Raw genomic sequence first — 21263 nt, 5'->3', positions numbered from 1 at the left:
TAGCGTAATTTACAGAATGGGCAAGGCATCGTGAAACACATTACAATCCAATTCAATTAACAAGAAGCTCTGATGTCACATAAAAGTTTAATCAGTGTCTTAAAGCAGCTTCAAGTTACTTTTTCTATCAGTTAGTCATTATGTTCTGCAATAGTCATAATATACACCAGGGGGTGTTACATGAGCAATAGCTTTTCTTCCTAGCATGCTGCTTCTACTTATTTCTCTGCTACATCATTTTGCTTAGTCCTTGTGTATGCTGGTACCAACCTCCATTTTCTGTTTCATAAAAAAATGGTTCAAATGGCTCTGAGCACTATGGGACTCAACTCCTGAGGTCATTAGTCCCCTAGAACTTAGAACTAGTTAAACCCAACTAACCTAAGGACATCACAAACATCCATGCCCGAGGCAGGATTCGAACCTGCGACCGTAGCGGTCTTGCAGTTCCAGACTGCAGCACCTTTAACCGCACGGCCACTTCGGCCAGCTCTGTTTCATAAGAAAATGACTTCTGTATCATCTACACTAATTTATCTGCTGCATACTAAGGTAATAAGAGTGTTGGAGCAGCTTCTCTCCACCTCATATTTCATCAGATACAGTTCCTTCTTGATTAACCATAGTTCACCATTAGCATAAAATATGGGGAACTAACTCAGTAGGCAAAATAAAATAACACAATGGTGAAAAACAAAAGATCTTCTGCTAACTTTGTATCAAAAGTAAGCAGCAACATTTTGTACTTACAGTAAGAATATAAAATTTTATTCGGGACCATTTTAAAAACACAATGTCTGGGTCCATCAAGCATCTATGATAGTATTTGTTCTACCTCTGTATAAGACCAGAAATGCCTGCTGCATCAAGTTCCTTAACATGATCCTTTGGCTAAATGGCACATGATGGTTTTGTTGGGCATCACTGTTGAACATTTTCTGTGGGAATTATGTACTAGCATGACTGATTAGGCAAAAGCTGATCTGAATTAGTCAAAATGGAAAAGGAAAAATCAGACATTGCTTCCTTGGTTACAGGTGCCACAGCAGGTTCATTTCTGAAGATAGGTACGAGATTGATCTAGAAGACCCCTGTCAACATTTTTAAGTCCGATTTAAATTAGTTGGCATTTGACACCTATCACACTTCTGGCACCAATACACCAACTGCTCCCTTATTGTTATATATGGTACAGCAGGCTTGCTGCAGAAGCTACGTAAGGCATTGTTAGCTCCCACTGTGTTGCCACTCCTATACGCACAAAGCACTCTGCCTGCCAATTCTCAACTAAATAGCTTCTCCAGATGCGAAAATTTCACTTACTTCAATAAAAATCTTTGCACTTACCCTACTTAAAATTAAAAAATGATTTTTGTATTCTTAGAGACACTACAGAAATCTATACCAAATGTGGGGTTGGGGTTGGGTTGTTTGGGGGAAGAGACCAAACAGCAAGGTCATCGGTCTCATCGGATTAGGGAAGGACGGGGAAGGAAGTCGGCTGTGCCCTTTCAAAGGAACCATCCCGACATTTGCCTGGAGCGATTTAGGGAAATCACAGAAAACCTAAATCAGGATGGCCAGACGTGGGATTGAACCGTCGTCCTCCCAAATGCGAGTCCAGTGTGCTAACCACTGCGTCAACTCGCTCGGTTACCAAATGTGAATTACAGACTTTTTATGTTATTTTTGTAAGATACATAGAAATTAAACTTCATACTTGTTCTAAATTAAATATCGACAAAATTGCAGAAAAATGTCATTTTCCAAAGTTTAAATATAGTAAGTACAATGCAGTAACCATCACTGGAATATCCACTGGAAAAATGAGGTGTTCCCGTAATTATAAAAAAAGTATTGCTGCAAGTTCAATGGTTTCTGTATAATGCGATAAATCTGAATGTGTTACCTGGAAGAAAAATTTCAACAATGTCAAAAAAAATAACATAGCTCTGACCCTAATTAAAATTAAGTACAAATTCTGACATGCTGAGGGACAATATAGAGACCAATACCATTTCACGTTACAGATTTTCAAAATCATTTTTTTTATGAGATAGATACTTGTTGTGGCAACACTGTAAATTTGGATCATAAACATCAGACGCCATCTAATTTAAATCAGAATATAATGTCTTCAAAGTAGTTCACAATCTAAATCTTTACTAAATCTAGTTACACTCTACACTACGCAACTGTGCGCAAACTATGTAAAAATGTATGTTTTGCAAAATATCAGCAGAATAGCTTGGTATACACCTCAGTTCTTTCTGTTGAGCCACAGCAAGATGGCTATTGCTTTCGTAATGCGAACTTCAAATGACACACATGGAGCACACATGACTGTCTCTTGAAAAAGATGAAGCCTGGGATGCTCAATGAGATTCTAAAGTTTAGAATTGTTCCTCTCAAACAAAGTCCTGGCAAATTAAAAGCACAATGTGAAACATTCAAATATCCTCAATCAGATATATTACACAGAGAATATAAAACAAGTCTTATCAGACCAGTCCTCTAGCCAACTAGGTCTCAAATTCACATGTTAAGCAAACTTCTAAGCAAGCACTGAAGGAAGAAGAGAACACAAAAAAATGAAATAAATAAATAATGAATACTGAAATGAGTTTCAGTATTATGGAACCATTGTTAAAGAATGTTACAAAAGGAGCATTATTCACAGTGTTTCCATGGGGTACACAATTTTGTTGGTCAAACTGACCAAAGTATGTGTCCCTAACACAACACTGAAATTAACCAACAGACCAAGTATTGCCCTAATTTTATGGAACAGGTTTGGAGAGACTTCTTTTAATTCCATGCTTAGTTCACTTAACATTACATTTGTATCCTATCTAATTAAATGGCTACACCATACACAGCAGTACTTCCCACATGGAAACTGGACATTTAAACACTTCTAAATAGTTTCATGAGAATTCTAGTTCTTCTTCTACATGAGTTGGTTGGGTTGGGTTGTTTGGGGAGAGACCAGACAGCGAGGTCATCGGTGTCATAGGATTAGGGAACAATGGGGAAGGATGTCGGCCGTGCCCTTTCGAAGGAACTATCCCGGCATTTGCCTGGAGTGGTTAGGGAAATTACGGAAAACCTAAATCAGGATGGCCAGATGCGGGATTGAACCGTCGTCCTCCCAAATGCGAGTCCAGTGCACTAACCTCTGCGCCACCTCGCTCGGTCTTTTACATGAATTTCTGATGGTGATAATCTAGGATCTAGATTATGGGAGGGAGACAAATAAAAAAAAATTATTACTTACTTTGAGAATAGCTTATTTCTGCCATCAGCTGTACAATTGCATGTTTATTCTCAGGGGTTTCAATTATTATAATCATCTGCATCTTCTCCGGTGAAGATAAATGTAATAACAAACTGGTAGAGAGTAAACACACAGTTGTACAGTTGATGGCACAAGTGTGCTTTTTTTTCCAGTTATCTAACAGTTGCTGACAGTCACCTACAAAAAGCTGTATTATGACTGCTTATTGTCTAAGTTGCACTCTGAGGTATAATTTACAAGACAGAATAGTACAATATGGCAGATATTACACATGATTCTATTCCTTGGACTCCTCCTGACAGACTCCAATACCTTCACTGACTGCATGGAACAGCTGATGGATATTACCAAATCTTTCCATGCTCTAGTACTTTACCCGGTGCCAAACTAGCTTGTCCCCAAAATCCAAAATTTTATGCCATTATCTCCACTTGGGCTGTTCCTGAATCTGTATTATGATTGCTTATTGTCTAAGTTGCATTCTGAGGTATAATTTACAAGACACAATAGTACAATATGGCATATGTTACACATGATTCTATTCCTTGGACTCCTACTGACTGACTCCAATACCTTCACTGACTGTATGGAACAGCTGATGGATATCACCAAATTTTTCCATGCTCCAGTACTTTACCTGGTGCCAAAACTAGCTCCAGTCCCCACAATCCAAAATTTTATGCCATTATCTCCACTTGGGCTATTCCTGAATCTACACAGTGCCACTCACCTTACAGTTAAGTAGTGGCATTCATTATTCCATCAAGGGACAGCTTTCCTTCTAAGATGGCTATCAGAAAATCAGTACTGTGACTTCAGTGGCATGATGAGTGCTTCTTTTTGTGGCTCCTATGTACAGCTGACCACATATGCAAGGGGGTTTTGTTAATCCTGTTGTGGTTTGCAGAGGGAATAGGTTTAAAGAGCTGTCTGCAAGAGATTTTAGAGCAAGCAATGTGTATTATCCTTACTCCATGCTTCTGAGCCATAAACACTTTTATCCTCGATGACGAGTTACCCCAGAAAAATGATGCAGTGAAAAAAAAAATAAGAATAGTAAGTCAACTTGACCATTTCCATCCCCAAAATTTGATATTAATTATGACACAAAAGTTGCACAACTTACGATATTTAAGAAGACCTGTTACCTGTCACTTCCAGTTCAGGTTCTTAGCAAAATAAACATCTTGGAGTTTAGTATATTCTGCTAATGGTGTTTTCAGGCCTTGTGCAGTACTGAACTGCATATACTGTATTTTATCTAAATTCAGTGACATCCATTTGCAGAAAACTATTCACAAATGTTCAGGAAAATAATATTTACATTTTCTAGAGTTGAAGCTACTCCATTAGGCTTGATTGTAATACTTGTCTCATCAGAAAAAGAGCACTACTTCTGGTTCTTGGATATACTATTGAAGGTCATTTGTAGACAACAAGAATAAGAACAGGCCCAATATCAAACTTCCTGGCAGGTTAAAACTGTGTGCCAGACCGAGACTCAAACTTTGTCTTTTGCAGGTAAGTGCTTCACCAACTGAGCTGCTCAAGCACAACTCTCAATCCATCCTCACAGATTTACTTCTGCCAGTACCTCTTCTCCTACCTTGCAAATTTCACAGAAGTTCTCCTGCAAGCCTTACAGAGGACTAGCAATCCTGGAAGAAGGGGTATTGCGGAGGCACGGCTTAGTCACGGCCTGGATGATATTCCTAGAATGAATTTCACAGAAGAAATTCTGTGAAGTTTGGAGGGTAGGAGATAAGGCACTGGCGGAAATAGATATGTGAGGATGGGTCGTGAGTCATGCTTAGGTAGCTCAGTCAGCAGAGCACTTTCCCACAAAAGGCAAAAGTCCTGAGTTCAAGTTTCAGTCTGGCACACATTTTTAATTGGTATCTGTACCGATTGTTCCCTATTCTGGAGATTCTGTTTCATTATGTAATTTCCCAGACACTCTGCATTCTGTTAGCCAGCTACAATGAAAACCAGATACCAAAAATATCTCTAATACCATAATATGTTAGCTTCTCTTGAATACTGCAAACAGTACAATAAGAGAATCCACTTGAAACATTACTCTTCTTGCATTCCCTTACGACTATAATCCTTTTATGCAGAGTAAGGGATATTTCAATTGTACTTTCACATTGATGCAGCCATAACGAACAAAATATGTAGTGAGAAATTTCTAGCTCACCTTCTCTTGCCATTCCCTCAGCTGCTCCTCCAATTGTTTGTGCGTCAGACAGAGGTCACCCTAAAATAACATCACACATCAGTATTAAAAATAATAAGGATCCTGCAAGCAAGAATATTATATTCTTCTAAAATTGCTGTGTTTGAAGATTATCATCATAATTTATTTTTAAAAAATCTATAAAACATCATCAAAATGCAACATATGCCACAAGTGGCCATCTACATCATAAAAAGTAGGAGAAAATGCACTCTTTTACTCATAAAATAAAATACAAAAAGGAAGGGAAATTCTGAGCTATTCTAATAAAATCTTTCATCTCTGAGAACGAAGGAGAAAGTCAGAAGAAAAAATAAACAACTGAAAGGATAACAAAATAGTTAGAAATAATTATTATCCAGGATTAAATGGAGATGCAAAATATGGAACACATGTTGAGTACAAACAATTAAATACCACACAAGCCTTCATTGGGATCAGTAAACATAGCAATTTCATTTGTGTTTGATCTTGAATCAGTCTGATACTTGGTTTTATTTGCTCATATTTTGTGATATCACATCTTACTCACTGAAAATTATGAAAACTGGAAAAAAGGACACAAAACTAACAAACAAAGTTGGTTAACTGGCATGACTGCAATTAAAATCATATTATCCTTATTCAATTACTACATCTAATACTAAAGAAATGCAGAAGATATCTACTACCAGATTTCTCTAGTTACCAATGAGTTTGACTTCATTCTCTTAGAAGTATTTCAAAATTCTAGAGTATCTCTAACCTACATACTAATCTGTTTTATTTTCTATTTAGTAAACCATTATTCAACAAATACTGCATTTTTACAAATTAAAAAAAAATTATCAGACTTACTGATGCTTGTAGTTCAGCATACAATGTCTTTCTGTAGTTTTCAACTGACTCAGTGCAACAAAACTGATGACAGAGTCCTCCTTGAGATTGTAAACAGATGGATGAGCCACTGGAACTGTCACTCAAAAATGAACACTGAAAATCAAACACCAAAATAACTTTACTTCATCACCTTCTAGTATTAGGGCAAGACTAATGTTAAGAGAATGCTTTTATGTTCACATGCTTAATTCACATCTCACAGTATTCCCAAATGGTGTGAAGCTTAAAAATGAATTACATTAGAACTGGGTTTATAGTGAGATATTCTGTGTGTTCAATCAGTTTCAGTATACGTTGCACTACAATAGTAAGAGGCACAGCTCACATAAATTTGACTTTAATTATTTCTTTTAGTGGAAGAATGTATGTTATCTTTCCTGTAGAACTATAAGGGCAGTAGGATATGAGAACCAGACATTGCACAGAGTAAGGAAGTCAGGCACAGATCATGGACATAAGAAGAAATGTGGAAAAATCAGATGAAGGAACAAGTTTAAATTTTCCATTTTATGGATTAGTCACAACAGATACCGTTATCAGACTCTTATGTGGCTACAATTTTCAGTCAACACTCTAAGTCTGCATGAAAATTAAACAATATTTGAGACCAGAGAAGGAAAATTAAGAAAATTTCCTATGTTTGTTGCTCTCCAGCTAAAATGTACTTGATAAATGACATCCTATTGTACACTGCACTTTGAAAGTATTTATTTGCCAGACTGGTATTCTGGCTGTTAGCCTATCATCATTGGTATATACTGTGCATGCCTACATCAAATGAATAGTCTGTCATGTATAGAATCAGTTTTATGATGCAGATGATACTGCAATTGTGGAAGAGATATAACTGATACACATAGCTTACTGTCATCCAGATTAGATGAAAACCATGAACCTGTTGTGTTTTATTCCATGTTATTTAACTTTTGCATTGGAATATCACAGTCAATAAAATCAAAATCCTTAAGCAAGTTACAAAATATGTCCAATGATAGTAATTTGGAATAACAACAATATTATAAAAACTGCAACTCACCTTATAGAGGAGACATTGACTCACAGGCAGGCGCACAAAAAAAGACTGCTGCACATATGAATTTTTAGCCAAATGGCCTCATTCTAAAGTAGAAAATACACACATATTCACACAAGCATAAACACACACAAGATCACTGTCTCTGACCACCGAGGCTGAAATTGCTGCCACACTGGTGTCAGGTTGCGTGACTGTGCACAGCTGACTGCTTCACAGCCAGCAACTCTGGCACTGTCACCACCACCACTGGCACTAGTGCCTCCGGTCACTCTGGGTCTGAGTCCTTTGGAACTGGCACAGCCTTCTCTGCTGCTGGAAAAGCCCGTTCATCGATGGCTTGGCCTCCAGTCAATGCCAGACCAGCTGCCATTTTGGTGTCATGTCAGGTGGTGCAGATACATCTACATCTACCTCTACATAGATACTCCACAAGCCACAGTATGGTGCGTCACGAAGGGTACCCTGTACAACTATTAGTCATTCCCTTTCCTGTTCCACTTGCATATACGTCTAGGGAAAAAATATTGTCTACATGCCTTCGTATGAGCCCTAATTTCTCAAATCTTTGTGGTGGTTATGCACAATGTATGTTGGCAACAGAAGAATCATTCAGTAGTCAGCTTCAAATGCCAGTTCTCTAAATTTTCTCAATACTGTTTCTCGAAAAGAACACCCTCGTCCCTCCAGAGATTCCCATTTGAGTTCCCAAACCATCTTTGTAACTATTATGTGTTGTTCGAACCTACAAGTAACAAATTTAGCAGCCTGCCTCTGAATTGCTTCGATGTCTACCTCCAATCCGGCTTCACACAGATCCCAAACACTTGAGCAGTACTCAAGAATAGGTAGCACCAGTGCCCTATACACTGTCTCCTTTACAGGTGAACCACTACTTCCCAAAATTCTCCCAATAATCGAAGTTGACCATTCATCTTGCCTACCACAGTTCTCACATGCTCATTCCTTTTATATTGCTTTGCAACATTACACCCAGATATCAAAACGACTTGACTGTTCAAGCAGGACACTAGTAATACTGTAACCAAACATTATATTTGTGTTCTTCCCACTCATCCACATTAACTTACTTTTTTTCACTTTTAGAGCTAGCTGTCATCCATCACACCAGCTAGAAATTTTACCTAAGTCATCCTGTATCTTCTTACAGTCACTCAACTTTGATACCCTGCAGTATACCACAGCATCATCAGCAAACAACCGCAGATCACTGCCCACCCCGTCCGCCGCTAAATCATATCTGTATATAGAGAGGAACTGCAGCCCTATCACACTTCCCTGGGGAACAGCCTGCAGTGGGGTGCCATGTCAAATGATTTCCAGAAATCTAGAAATATGGAATCTGCCTGTTGCCCTTCACCCACAGTTTGCAGTACAGAGGAATCCTTCCTAAACACCCAGAATTCCAAATCCCTCACCTGGGTTCAGATTCACTGAGGACATCTTCATGATCTGCATCGAGGGTGAGGACACCATTCCCACATTGTTCTACAATCTCAACACCACTTCACAGCCTGTGCCATCTGGATTCTTCCCAGAAAGCCCAGATTTTCTGAATTGTGCAGGTGTGAACCCTCCCTGCAATTTATCCTACATTACCATAACCCTCCTGGCCTCAACTTTCGTTAGTCTTTGTCCTTAGCCTCTGGCCTCTTCCCCGTTCCCATTCCAGCACTACCCAGCCAGTCCTCTGTTCCACAAAGCACAGTCTTTTTTACCTCTCTCCTAGCTCCCCCCCCTCCGTCAAACCTCCCGACTGCATCTAGCTGCTCTACACTCTCTCCACCTCATTCTTGTGCGCTCCCATAAGCAGCACTTTACCATTCCCCACCCCTACCATGCTATCCCTCTCCCTCCCTGCATCAGCCTCCTCCTTATCTCCACCACCCGTTGCGTCTCCAATCACAAGCAGCTACTTGCAGTGGGCCTCAGGAGCCAGAGACTGCGGTCATGTATGTGAGTTGCGTTTGCGCACACAGGTGTGTGTGTATGTGTGTGTGTTTTTTTCCCCCCTCCTCCATATATCTGATGAAGGCTTTGTTGGCCAAAGGTTCATTTTCTGACTGTCTTTGCATTGTGTCTACCCGTGACTCAGCATCTGCACTATATGGTGAGCAGCAACTATCCTTTTCATAATAGTGTTGCAGTATATCATGTGAGAAAAGGGCAAGTTGAGTTTCATACAAGTAAGTGTTTTAAACCATGCTGGTTCCTCAGTCTCAAGTAAGTTTATTATATTCAAACTCAGAATGTGTTCAAGTATTCTGCAGCAAAACAAAGTTAGAGATATTAGTCTGTAATTTCGCAGGTCCGTTATTTTATTTTTCTTATATACTAGAGTCACCTACACTTTTTCCAGTCACTTGGGACTTCGTGGTGGGTGAGAGATTCATGATACATGCAAACTAGGTATGGGGCAAAGCTGTGGAGCACTCTTTGTAAAACTGAACTGAGATTCCATCCAGACCTGGTGTTTTTTTGCTTCCAAATTTTTCAGTTGTTTCTCTACACCAGGGATGCTGATAACTATGTCGTTCATACGGGAGTCTGTCCGTCGGTCAAATGACAGTACGTTTGTATGATTCTCCTATGTGGACAATTTCTTGAACATAAAATTTAAAACTTCCGCTTTCATTATGCTATCTTCAACTGCTACACCAGATTGGTCAAGAAGGGACTGAACAGAAGCCTTAGACCCACTTAGTGATTTTACATAGGACCAGAATTTTCTCAGGCACTCTGCCAGACCTTTTGCTAAGCTGTGACGGTGGAGCTGTCATATGCTTTGCACATAGATCTTTCCATGCAAGCTCGAATCTCTACTGCACTTTGCTTGTTGTTATTTGTATGTTTGGTTTTGAACTAAGAGTGGAACAGCCTCTCCTTCCCCAGCATCTTCCGAATTTCATTATTAAACCACAGTGGGTCTTTTCCATCCTTATCCACTTACTAGGTGCATAATTCTCCAGACCACGATTTACAGTCTGTTTAAACTTTGCCCATAATTCCTCTAAGTCCATCTTACTGGAACTGAGTAACGTCAGTTCACTGTCTGAGATTGTAACAACTGTTTATCCGCTCTTTCTAGCAGAAAAACACTTGTAGCCTACTTGACAGATTTATTAACTCCCATAACTACAGCTGCTATAATGACATCATGATCAATAATCCCTATTCCTATACTAACATTGTCAATAAGGTCCCACTTATTTTCAGCTATGAGATCTAAGATATTTCCATTGCATAAGGGCTGCCAAGCTAGCTGCTCATGACAGTTTTTAGAAAAAAAATGTTCAAATGTATTTCGCATGACTGTCTGTCTGTACTCCCTGCAATGAATTCATAGACATCCCCGTCTATACTCGGTATGTTCAACTTGCCTCCAACTAGTATTGCATGATCTGGATATTTCCACGCTACTAACCATTGACTTTCTTTGAATGACTCTAAAACTGTCACAGCAGAGTAAGCTGGCTGGTAAAAACATTGAACAAATAACTTGGTTTCACCTACACCTGTTATATGCGACCACCAGACAACTTCACTGCCACGCTCAACTTCGACCTCAATAGAGACAAATTTTTATCAATTGCAATGAAAACTCCACCGCCTATGGTCTCTAATTGGTATTTCCAATATACATTCCACGATTTGCTAAATATGCCAGTGCTTTCCACTTTGGGTTTCAGCCAGCTCTCGCTCCCAAGTGGGAACCTTTCTGGAGGGCAGCAAATTCGAGACTTAATTACAAATACTTCGATAGTCTACTGATAAAATTTTGACATTCGAAGTGTCTTTACTCTGAATGCTGTCTGACTTCCCTTGCAGTGTAATCAACTGGTGAGTACTGATCAGGGCATCTCGACATAGCTTCTAGCCTAAAATATCCTTCTGTGCACTCCAAAAGTACTCTGCTACCTGAGTAGCTGCCTCTTTTATGTAGTGCACCCCTGACCTACCAACAGGAGTCCCACAAATCCCCATATGATAATGCAGGTCTAGAAATCTGCAGCCAAGACCACCACAGAGTCGATGAACCCTTTGGTTGAGATCCTCCACTCAGTTCCAAATCAAAGAATTCCAATCAACTCTGGGACAATGCTGCAAATTATGAGCTCAGCTTGCACCCCACACATGAGGCCAGCAATCTTCACCACCTTCACCAACTACCTGTATGACATGAGGACGGCCTCAGAACCCATGCAACATGTGTCGCTGGTGAGGAAGTGAGCCAAAACTTGGAGATGACTGCACCCTGGAAACTCAACAGCCGCAGGTAAGGCCACCTCCGCATCTCAGATGACGTCCCCTGGCAGACATACCGAATGCATGTTGGCTTTCTTTCCATCCCAGAATGCTACTTGCCCAAGAGGCTGATGATGATGATTATGATTATGATGATGATTGGTTTGTGGGGCACTCTATTGCACGGTTATCAATGCCCATACAAATTCCCAACCTTTGCTCAGTCCAATCTCGACACTTTCATGAATGATGATTGAGCCTTGCTGACACAGGCTTATGCGTGGCTTTAAAACTTGGCTGTTACTCTGCATTTGGTTTTCCACGGTTATTGTGGTTATGCCATGATTCTTCCTCTTTCTATGTGTGGCAGCAGCAGTGTGTATCAATATTTGCATTGTATACTATCTTTGGTCTGGTGCTTATAGTTCCAACTTGGCAGTGTGCAGCCAGTTGGTTGGTTGGAGCGGATCAGCAAGCAAGTCTCCATGCGGCACAGTCGGCCGGGCCCGCTGGTGGTCTCTATGCAGTGTCGGAGCATGTGGGGGCTGTTCCGAATGCTACAAGGTTCGTGGCTCACCGACCCAGGACATGAAAGTTGAGTGGTGATTTAATTACCGAAGTCACGTCTGTTCACGTTGTCCCCTTGGTTGGTGGTTCACTGTTGGCGGTATTCCTGGGAGCAACAGCGAGTGTTCTAGTTGGTGAAGATTTAGCTGCCGTGTGGTGGAATTTACTAATTTGTCAGTTTGAAATTCAAGCACACCAGCGGAATGTTCTACCTTGTGCCCATTAGTGTTCCAGCTACCTGCCGTGGTCGCTGACGTAAATTCAGGCAGTGTCCTTTCCTCACCTGTTGTCGCTGTCCAACATGGTGTGTAGTTTTTGACAGCATAATGTATTTTTGGTTGTAGGCGGCTATGTCTGTAACGTTTTGGCTTTTTTTGGCTTTGGAATTCTCATATACTGGTCGGTGGTTAGCAAGTCGTCTTGTTGGTGGGTCCCTGGCTGCCTCTTGGTTGTCTTGCCAGCAGATCAAGTATACAAAAAATTGACCGGTGAGTTAGGGAACCTGGTAAGCGCATTACAGTTTAAGCTTACATGTTTGGAGTTGGATGAGAGGAAGTTTGGAGACAGTGATGTGCGCTATCAGTGAGAGCATGAGAGCCAGCCCGGTGGTGGCACTGTTCCATTTTCTGTTAAGTCAGATGCTGTGTTTGCTAAGTTGCCTAATCCTCTGGCCTATTTCTTTCAGGATATTACTGAATTGGTTGTAGAGTGACTTGATCAGGTAGAGAAATTGTTGTGGTTGCTGGTTCGTCTAGAGCAACACGCGGCCGCCTTTCATGTGCCGCACCAAGTAATTTTGTCATTGTTGTACCCGCTAGCTAGAGGTGAGTGGCAGAACCTCTTCTCACGTGCCGTGGCGGAAGAGCTTTCCTTGCAGCAATTAAGGGAGCTTGCAATTAGCCAAAGGTTAACCACCGGGGTTCAGAAACAACTTGAGTGTCATTACATCTGGGAAGTGCAGCGGGCCTAGGAGCAGTTATATCAATATGTCGATAGAGTCCAGACAGCCTCTTTGGCCTTATTGATTGATTTACCTGAACAAGAATTAGTCTGTATCGTTCTTAAGGGAATGTATGTGGCGGTAAGTCGCATTTTGTTTTCCATAAGCAGACTGAAACCTGTGGAGAGTTCCGTGATGCGGTTGTAGTAGCATCTGCATTACCCGTTGAGAGCCATGTATGTCAGGAGAGTAAGGCGCCAATTCCGGATTATCTGTATCCATTCAAGTTATCAAAAGGGAACCCCGGCGTTGTTTCAGATATGGCAGTACAACTCACTTGGTACACTCTTGTGTTCAGCCTTGTACTCCTAGAGCCAATAGATGATGCCGGGTTCGCCCATGAACTCGGGTTCGCATCTTTAGGCCTTGACATGCCCAGGTGGTCGCTCTCTCATCACCCATTTTGCCTTATGTTCATTCACCGGTAGGTGGTGAGCCTGTTTGTGTGCTCTTGGATTCTGGTAGTTGTTTTTTGTTATTGAGTTTTGAGTGGTTTATGGAATTTGGGCATCTTACCAAACTTCATTCGGTCCCTTTGCCGGTGCAGAGATGTCGGGTTGCCAATGGTCAGGGGTTACCTCTCCACCCTTAGCCTTGGTTAAAGAACTGCCTGTTAATCTAATATTGGGGTATGATTTCATCCATAAAACCAGGTTGATCTTGGATTATTACAGACAGACCTTTTCCTTTAAGTTTTCTCGTACCGAGAAGTTTGGTCTTTGCGAGTGCACTAAATCTAGTGTATGGCAGACTTCCGGGGCCTTCGCCGTGGAGGTTGCAGCTAATGAATTTGATTTGGCCCATCTCTTGCCCAATCAGGCCTCTCAGTTGCGCAAACTGTTGCACGGTTTTCCCCAACTCCTTAGTGATAACCTTGGCGTCACTAGCGTTCTCGAATATCATATCCATCTCTCTGATGATATTCCAGTTAGGCAGTCTCCATATCGCCTCTCACCTCCGAAGGTGAAGATACTCAGGGCTAAGATCTCTCAGATGCTCCAACAAGAAGTGATAAGGCCCTCTACTTTGGCTCATCCTTCTCCAATATTTTTGGTACCTAAAGATCAGGGGCGCAATTACAGACCTGTGGCTGACTACGGCCGTTTGAATGCTAAGGTTGTACTTGAATCAGTACCCCTGCCAGATCTGCATAATTCTTTTACTAGATTTGCCGGCTCTAACTGGTTTACGGTCCTCAATTTGAATCAGGCCTATTATCAAATTCCTTTGGCTGAGGAATGTAAACATGTTACTGCCTTTTGTACTGATTGGAACTTGTTAGAGTTTAACAGAGTTCCTTTTGGACTAGCTACCGGAGCAGAGGTGCTTACCTGTTCGTTGGATAATATCCTTGGTGACTTGAAGTTAGTCTGTGTCTATAATTATTTGGATGGCTTGGTTATCTACAGTCGTTCGTTTGAGGATCATTTGGCAAGTTCTCTTGAGGTTGCAGGGAGCCAGTCTAACTTTTAAGCCTAGTAAAATCACGCTAGCTAAGCGGGAGGTGTCTTTCCTAGACCATATAGTGTCAAGTCAGAGTATTTGCACTGACCAAGAGCAAACGAAAGCCCTGCGGACATTGCCTCCTCCTACTGATAAGCAGGGAATTGCTAAATTTATAGGTATGACAAATTACTTTAGGCACTTTGTTCCCAATATTGCTCATTTGGCGGCACCCTTAAATCAGTTACACTGAAAGGGTGTGCGTTTTGAATGGGTACCTGCCAAGGAGGCTGCCTTTGAGCACATTAAGACAGTGATAGCTAACCCATTCTTGGGGTACTCAATTTTAATAGGATTACTGTGCAGACTGACGCTTCTAATGTGGGGATTTCAGCTGTTCTCCTCCAGGAGTTTGAGGGGCAGAGACAGCCATTAGTTTACGCGTCTCATCGGTTAACTGATGCCGAGCTTAATTACTCTGTCTACGAGTGCGAGGCCTTGGTTCATTTTATTTGCCTTAGAGAAGTACTGCTTCTACCTTGAACATTGGGTTTTCCAATTAGGAACTGACAATCACGCGTTGAGCTGGGTATTGGTTAGGTCGCATTAAACTGGCCGTATTGCCAGGTGGACAGTGCATATTTCAGCATTTCAGTTTGAAGTCAAACATGTGAAGGGCTCTGAAAATGTCCTTGCAGATGTTCTCTGCTGGAAGTTTACAGAAGCTACGGTTAGTGAGAGAACAAAGCAGGTGGAGCGCGACAATCTTAATTGAATGGTGTTGGGTGAAATTCCCCTTTTGTTCGAAGACATTGCTCAGCATCAGTATTGGGACCCTGTGTGGGACAGTATTAAGCAACGTGTGTTGGCAGGAGAGCTGTCAGACGAGTATGAGGTCAAGATGGGTATTCTTTGCAGGAAGGTCAGCAATGCTAGGCAGTCTAAGATCTGTTTGCCTGTAACCTTGGTACGTCCAGTCTTTCGTTATTTTCATGAGTTGTTGGTGGGTGGCCATTTAGGGACTTATAAGACTCTCCAGAAAATCAAGGAGAATTTAACTTGGCCCTCTATGCAATGCCCCAGGATGTGAGACAAATATCCCAATGCCGATTGTTTAATGTAGCCAAACCCCAGTAATGCTCTTCAACAAGGTTGGTTGAGTTGTGAACGAGAGTCCTCTCCCATGTACAATTTGGGGCCTTTACCTCGTACTAAAAGAGGACATCTATATGTACTAGTTGTAATATATGCTTTCTCTAGATTTACTTGGCTCCTTCAGAGCTGCAACATTACCACTACCACCACCTTTAATCATTAACTAATATCTTCAGTATTTTTGGGCCACCCAAGCAGTTAGTTAGTAATAACGCTCCTGCTTTCCTTTCGGGCCCTTTCAAGGCCTTCCGTTTTCAGAGTGGTGTCAAGCATGTCCCCACCACCTCATATTATCCCCAGGGGTCCTTTGTAGAGCGAGTTAATCGGAATCTTAAGTCCGCTCTGATTATTTATCATCAGAAAACCCTCAGTAAATGGGACTCCAGTCTTCCCTGGCTTAGTTTTGCTATTAATACCGCCAGTCATGATGCCTTGCGAGCTACGCCTCCATTCTTGATCTCTTCCTACCCGGTTAATTCCCCTCTTTAGAACTTGTGGCGAATTCAAGATCTTATTCCAGCCGACATTAAACCATGTGTTATCCAGGAAAACTGGAAACAGGCCAGGCATAATATACTCAGAGCTCATAATAAGCAAGTAGAGCGTTATAATCGTAATCGGGAAACCTTTCAGGGCAGGCCGGGTGGCCAGGTTTACGTCCGCAATTTCCACGGGAGGCAGGTGCGCGGTGGGAATCTTAGTAAATTTACTCCTCGTTTTTTGGGTCCATGCACTATCACGCATATATTAGGCCCGGTAAATCTGCTGGTCAAGGAGAACAGCTCAGGTAAGCAATATCAGGTTCACTTTAGTCAGGTTAAGTTCAAGTAGCTCAGCGTTTGGATTACCCCCTCCCTGGATTAAGTTTGAGGGGGGGGGGGGGGGGGGGGGGGGGGGAGGCTGAGCCATGCGGACCCTGGCTTATGTGTTGCTTTAAAAATTTGCTGTTACTCTGCATTTGGTTCCCGCAGTTACTGCGGTTATGCTGTGGTTCTTCCTCTTTCTATGTGTGGCAGCAGCGGTGTGTATCGATATTTGCACCGTATACCATCTTTCGTCTGGTGCTTATAGTTCCGGCTTGGCGGTGTGCAGCCAGTCAGTTGGTTGGAGCAGATCAGCAAGCAAGTCTCCACGCGGCACAGTCAGCTGGGTCCGCTGGTGGTCTCTATGCAGTGTCGGAGCATGTGGGGGCTGTTCTGAGTGATACGATGTTTGTGGCTCACCAACCCAGGACATGAAACTTGAGTGGTGAGTTAATTATCAAAGCCACGTCTGTTCACGTTGTCCCCTTGGTTGGTGGTTACTTTCGGCAGTACTCCTGGGAGCAACAGCAAGTGTTCAAGTTGGTGAAGATTTAGCTGTCATGTGGTGGAATTAACTATATTTGTTGGTTTGAAATTCAAGTGCACCAGCGGAATTTTCTGCCTTGTGGATATTAGTGATCTGGTTACCTGGCCTGGTCGCTGCCACAAATTCAGGCAGTGTCCTTTCCTCACCTGTTGTCGCTGTCCAACATGATATATATGGTCGATAGACACACAAACATACACACAAAATTCTAGCTTTTGCAACAAACGGTTGCTTCATCACGAAAGAGGGAAGGAGAGGGTAAGGTGTCATTCCAATCCCGGGAGCGGAAAGACTTACCTTAGGGGGAAAAAAGGACAGGTATACACTCGCGCACACACACACATACATATCCATCCGCACATACACAGACACAAGCAGACATTTGTAAAGGCAAAGAGTTTGGGCAGAGATGTCAGTCGAGGCGGAAGTAAAAGAGGCAAAGATGTTGTTGAAAGACAGGTGAGGTATGAGCGGCGGCAACTTGAAATTAGCGGAGGTTGATGCCTGGCGGATAACGAGAAGAGAGGATAGACTGAAGGGCAAGTTCCCATCTCCGGAGTTCTGACAGGTTGGTGTTAGTGGGAAGTATCGAGATAACCCGGACGGTGTAACACTGTGCCAAGATGTGCTGGCTGTGCACCAAGGCATGTTTAGCCACAGGGTGATCCTCATTACCAACAAACACTGTCTGCCTGTGTCCATTCATGCAAATGGACAGTTTGTTGCTGGTCATTCCCACATAGAAAGCTTCACAGTGTAGGCAGGTCAGTTGGTAAATCACGTGGGTGATTTCACACGTGGCTCTGCCTTTGATCGTGTACACCTTCCGGGTTACAGGACTGGAGTAGGTGGTGGTGTGAGGGTGCATTGGACAGGTTTTACACCGGGGGCGGTTACAAGGGTAGGAGCCAGAGGGTAGGGAAGGTGGTTTGGGGATTTCATAGGGATGAACTAAGAGGTTACGAAGGTTAGGTGGACAGCAGAAAGACACTCTTGGTGGAGTGGGGAGGATTTCATGAAGGATGGATCTCATTTCAGGGCAGGATTTGAGGAAGTCGTATCCCTGCTGGAGAGCCACATTCAGAGTCTGATCCAGTCCCGGAAAGTATCCTGTCACAAGTGGGGCACTTTTGGGGTTCTTCTGTGGGAGGTTCTGGGTTTGAGGGGATGAGGAAGTGGCTCTGGTTATTTGCTTCTGTACCCGGTCGGGAGGGTAGTTGCAGGATGTGAAAGCTGTTTTCAGGTTGTTGGTGTAATGGTTCAGGGATTCCGGACTGGAGCAGATTCGTTTGCCACGAAGACCTAGGCTGTAGGGAAAGGACGGTTTGATGTGGAATGGGTGGCAGCTGTCATAATGGAGGTACTGTAGCTTGTTGGTGGGTTTGATGTGGACGGACGTGTGAAGCTGGCCATTGGACAGATGGAGGTCAACGTCAAGGAAAGTGGCATGGGATTTGGAGTAGGACCAGGTGAATCTGATGGAACCAAAGGAGTTGAGGTTGGAGAGGAAATTCTGGAGTTCTTCTTCACTGTGAGTCCAGATCATGAAGATGTCATCAATAAATCTGTACCAAACTTTGGGTTGGCAGGCCTGGGTAACCAAGAAGGCTTCCTCTAAGCGACCCGTGAATAGGTTGGTGTACGAGGGGGCCATCCTGGTACCCATGGCTGTTCCCTTTAATTGTTGGTATGTCTGGCCTTCAAAAGTGAAGAAGTTGTGGGTCAGGATGAAACTGGCTAAGGTAATGAGGAAAGAGGTTTTAGGTGGGGTGGCAGGTGATCGGCGTGAAAGGAAGTGCTCCATCACAGCGAGGCCCTGGACGTGCGGAATATTTGTGTATAAGGAAGTGGCATCAATGGTTACAAGAATGGTCTCCGGGGGTAATAGATTGGGTAAGGATTCCAGGCGTTCGAGAAAGTGGTTGGTGTCTTTGATGTAGGATGGGAGACTGCATGTAATGGGTTGAAGGTGTTGATCTACGTAGGCAGAGATACGTTCTGTGGGGGCTTGGTAACCAGCTACAATGGGGCGGCCGGGATGATTGTGATTGTGAATTTTAGGAAGAAAGTAGAAGGTAGGGGTGCGGGGTGTCGGTGGGGTCAGGAGGTTGATGTAGTCAGGTGTAAGGTTTGGTAGGGGGCCTAAGGTTCTGAGGATTCCTTGAAGCTCTGCCTGGACATCAGGAATGGGATTACCTTGGCAAACTTTGTATGTGGTGTTGTCTGAAAGCTGACGCAGTCCCTCAGCCACATACTCCTGACGATCAAGTACCACGGTCGTGGAACCCTTGTCCACTGGAAGAATGATGATGGATCGGTCAGCCTTCAGATCACGGATAGCTTGGGCTTCAGCAGTGGTGATGTTGGGAGTAGGATTAAGGTTTTTTAAGGAGGATTGAGAAGCAAGGCTGGAAGTCAGAAATTCCTAGAAGGTTTGGAGAGGGTGATTTTGAGGAAGAGGAGGTGGGTCCCGCTGTGACGGAGGACGGAACTGTTCCAGGCAGGGTTCAATTTGGATAGTGTCTTGGGGAGTTGGATCATTAGGAGTAGGATTAGGATCATTTTCCTTCATGGCAAAGTGATATTTCCAGCAGAGAGTACGAATGTAGGACAGTAAATCTTTGACGATGGCTGTTTGGTTGAATCTGGGAGTGGGGCTGAAGGTGAGGCCTTTGGATAGGACAGAGGTTTCGGATTGGGAGAGAGGTTTGGAGGAAAGGTTAACTACTGAATTGGGGTGTTGTGGTTCCAGATTTATGTTGATTTTAATTTTGAGGTTTTGGAAGGAGTGGAGCTGGAAGTGGGAGATTGAGTAGATGGGAGAGACTGGGTTTGTGTGCAATGAGAGGAGGTTGAGGTTTGCTGGAAAGCTTGTGAAGAGTGAGTGAGTTGCCTTTCCGGAGGTGGGAAACCAGGAGATTGGATAATTTTTTGAGGTGGAAGGTGGCATGCTGTTCTAATTTGCGGTTTGCCTGCAGGAGGATGCTTTGAACAGCCAGCGTGGATGCGGGAGAGGAAATATTGAGTACTTTTATTAAGGATAGGAGTTGACGGGTGTGTTCATTGGCTGAGTTGATGTGTAGGTGAAGGATTAGGTGGGTGAGGGCAATGGATTGTTCAGTTTGGAACTGGTATAGAGACTGATGGAAAGAAGGGTTGCAGCCAGAGATGGGAACTTTAAGTGTGAGGCCTTTGGGGGTAATGCCAAATGTCAGACAAGCCTGAGAAAATAAAATATGGGAGCGTAATTTGGCTAGGGCGAAGGCATGTTTGCAGAGGGAATGCAAATAAAACTTAATGGGGTCGTTGTGGGCGTGTTGTGAGAGTGACATGGTATTAGAAGGTGGAAAGTGTAACATGAGGCTGAAATGAAAATGAAAAAAATATATATATATGGGGAGAGATAAAGGTGAACTAGAAAGCAACTGGAGATCTGGTGTGAAAAAAGGCGAAAAAGTGTTGGTTGTGTTGATCCTGTGGTGAACTTGGGTTGGTAGACAACGATGCGCATAAAGGTTAGGTGGTTGTGTTGCCGCCAAAACACGTTAAAGGGTGGAGAAATTCGGGAAAATTTCAAAAAAAACTACGTGTAAATGTATTAAAAGGAGTGGTTTTGTGGTGGCAGATTATGAGAATGAGGCTAACAATTGTCTGACGAAGCAATAATGACGTTAAAACCTGTGGGAAGCGGCTAAAAATGATCAATGATGTGTGAAAAACGGAAATGGAAATAAAGTGAAAGTTATTAGAACTAGCCGAAATGGTTGTTTAATAGGTGAAAGGAACTGTTTGTGAACTAGAAACGGTGGATTTTATAGCGGCGGTAGTGTTGAAAGCGGGGAAAAAAAAAAAAAAAATTATTGGTTTTGGTTTGGAAGTACGTTACGTATTATTACGTATTACGTATTATTGAGTATATATCGGTGGGATAAAATTGTATAGTAAATTATGCTAAAAAGGAGAAGGTGAATACAAAGTGAAACTACTGGCAAAACACAGAAAGAGAAAATAAGACGACAGAAAAGATTTCGAA

The 21263-nt window shown here is 42.6% G+C and overlaps 1 protein-coding gene across 1 annotated transcript in view; it reads right to left on the bottom strand.

Moving 5' to 3' along the window:
- The window catches only part of LOC124595527, a 291163-nt gene that overhangs the window by 131537 nt on the left and 138363 nt on the right, over nucleotides 1-21263 (bottom strand). The window contains exons 10-11 of the mRNA XM_047134296.1: nucleotides 6375-6509; nucleotides 5499-5558 (exon numbers count right to left, since the gene is read on the bottom strand). Coding sequence (XP_046990252.1) covers nucleotides 5499-5558; nucleotides 6375-6509 — 195 coding nt within the window. The remainder of the gene's footprint in view (nucleotides 1-5498; nucleotides 5559-6374; nucleotides 6510-21263) is intronic.

Source organism: Schistocerca americana, chromosome 2 (assembly GCF_021461395.2).
Source record: "Schistocerca americana isolate TAMUIC-IGC-003095 chromosome 2, iqSchAmer2.1, whole genome shotgun sequence".
Classification (NCBI taxonomy): Eukaryota; Metazoa; Arthropoda; class Insecta; order Orthoptera; family Acrididae; genus Schistocerca; species Schistocerca americana.
Note: the sequence above shows the minus strand (reverse complement) of the source record. Positions and strands in the feature narration are given on the sequence as shown.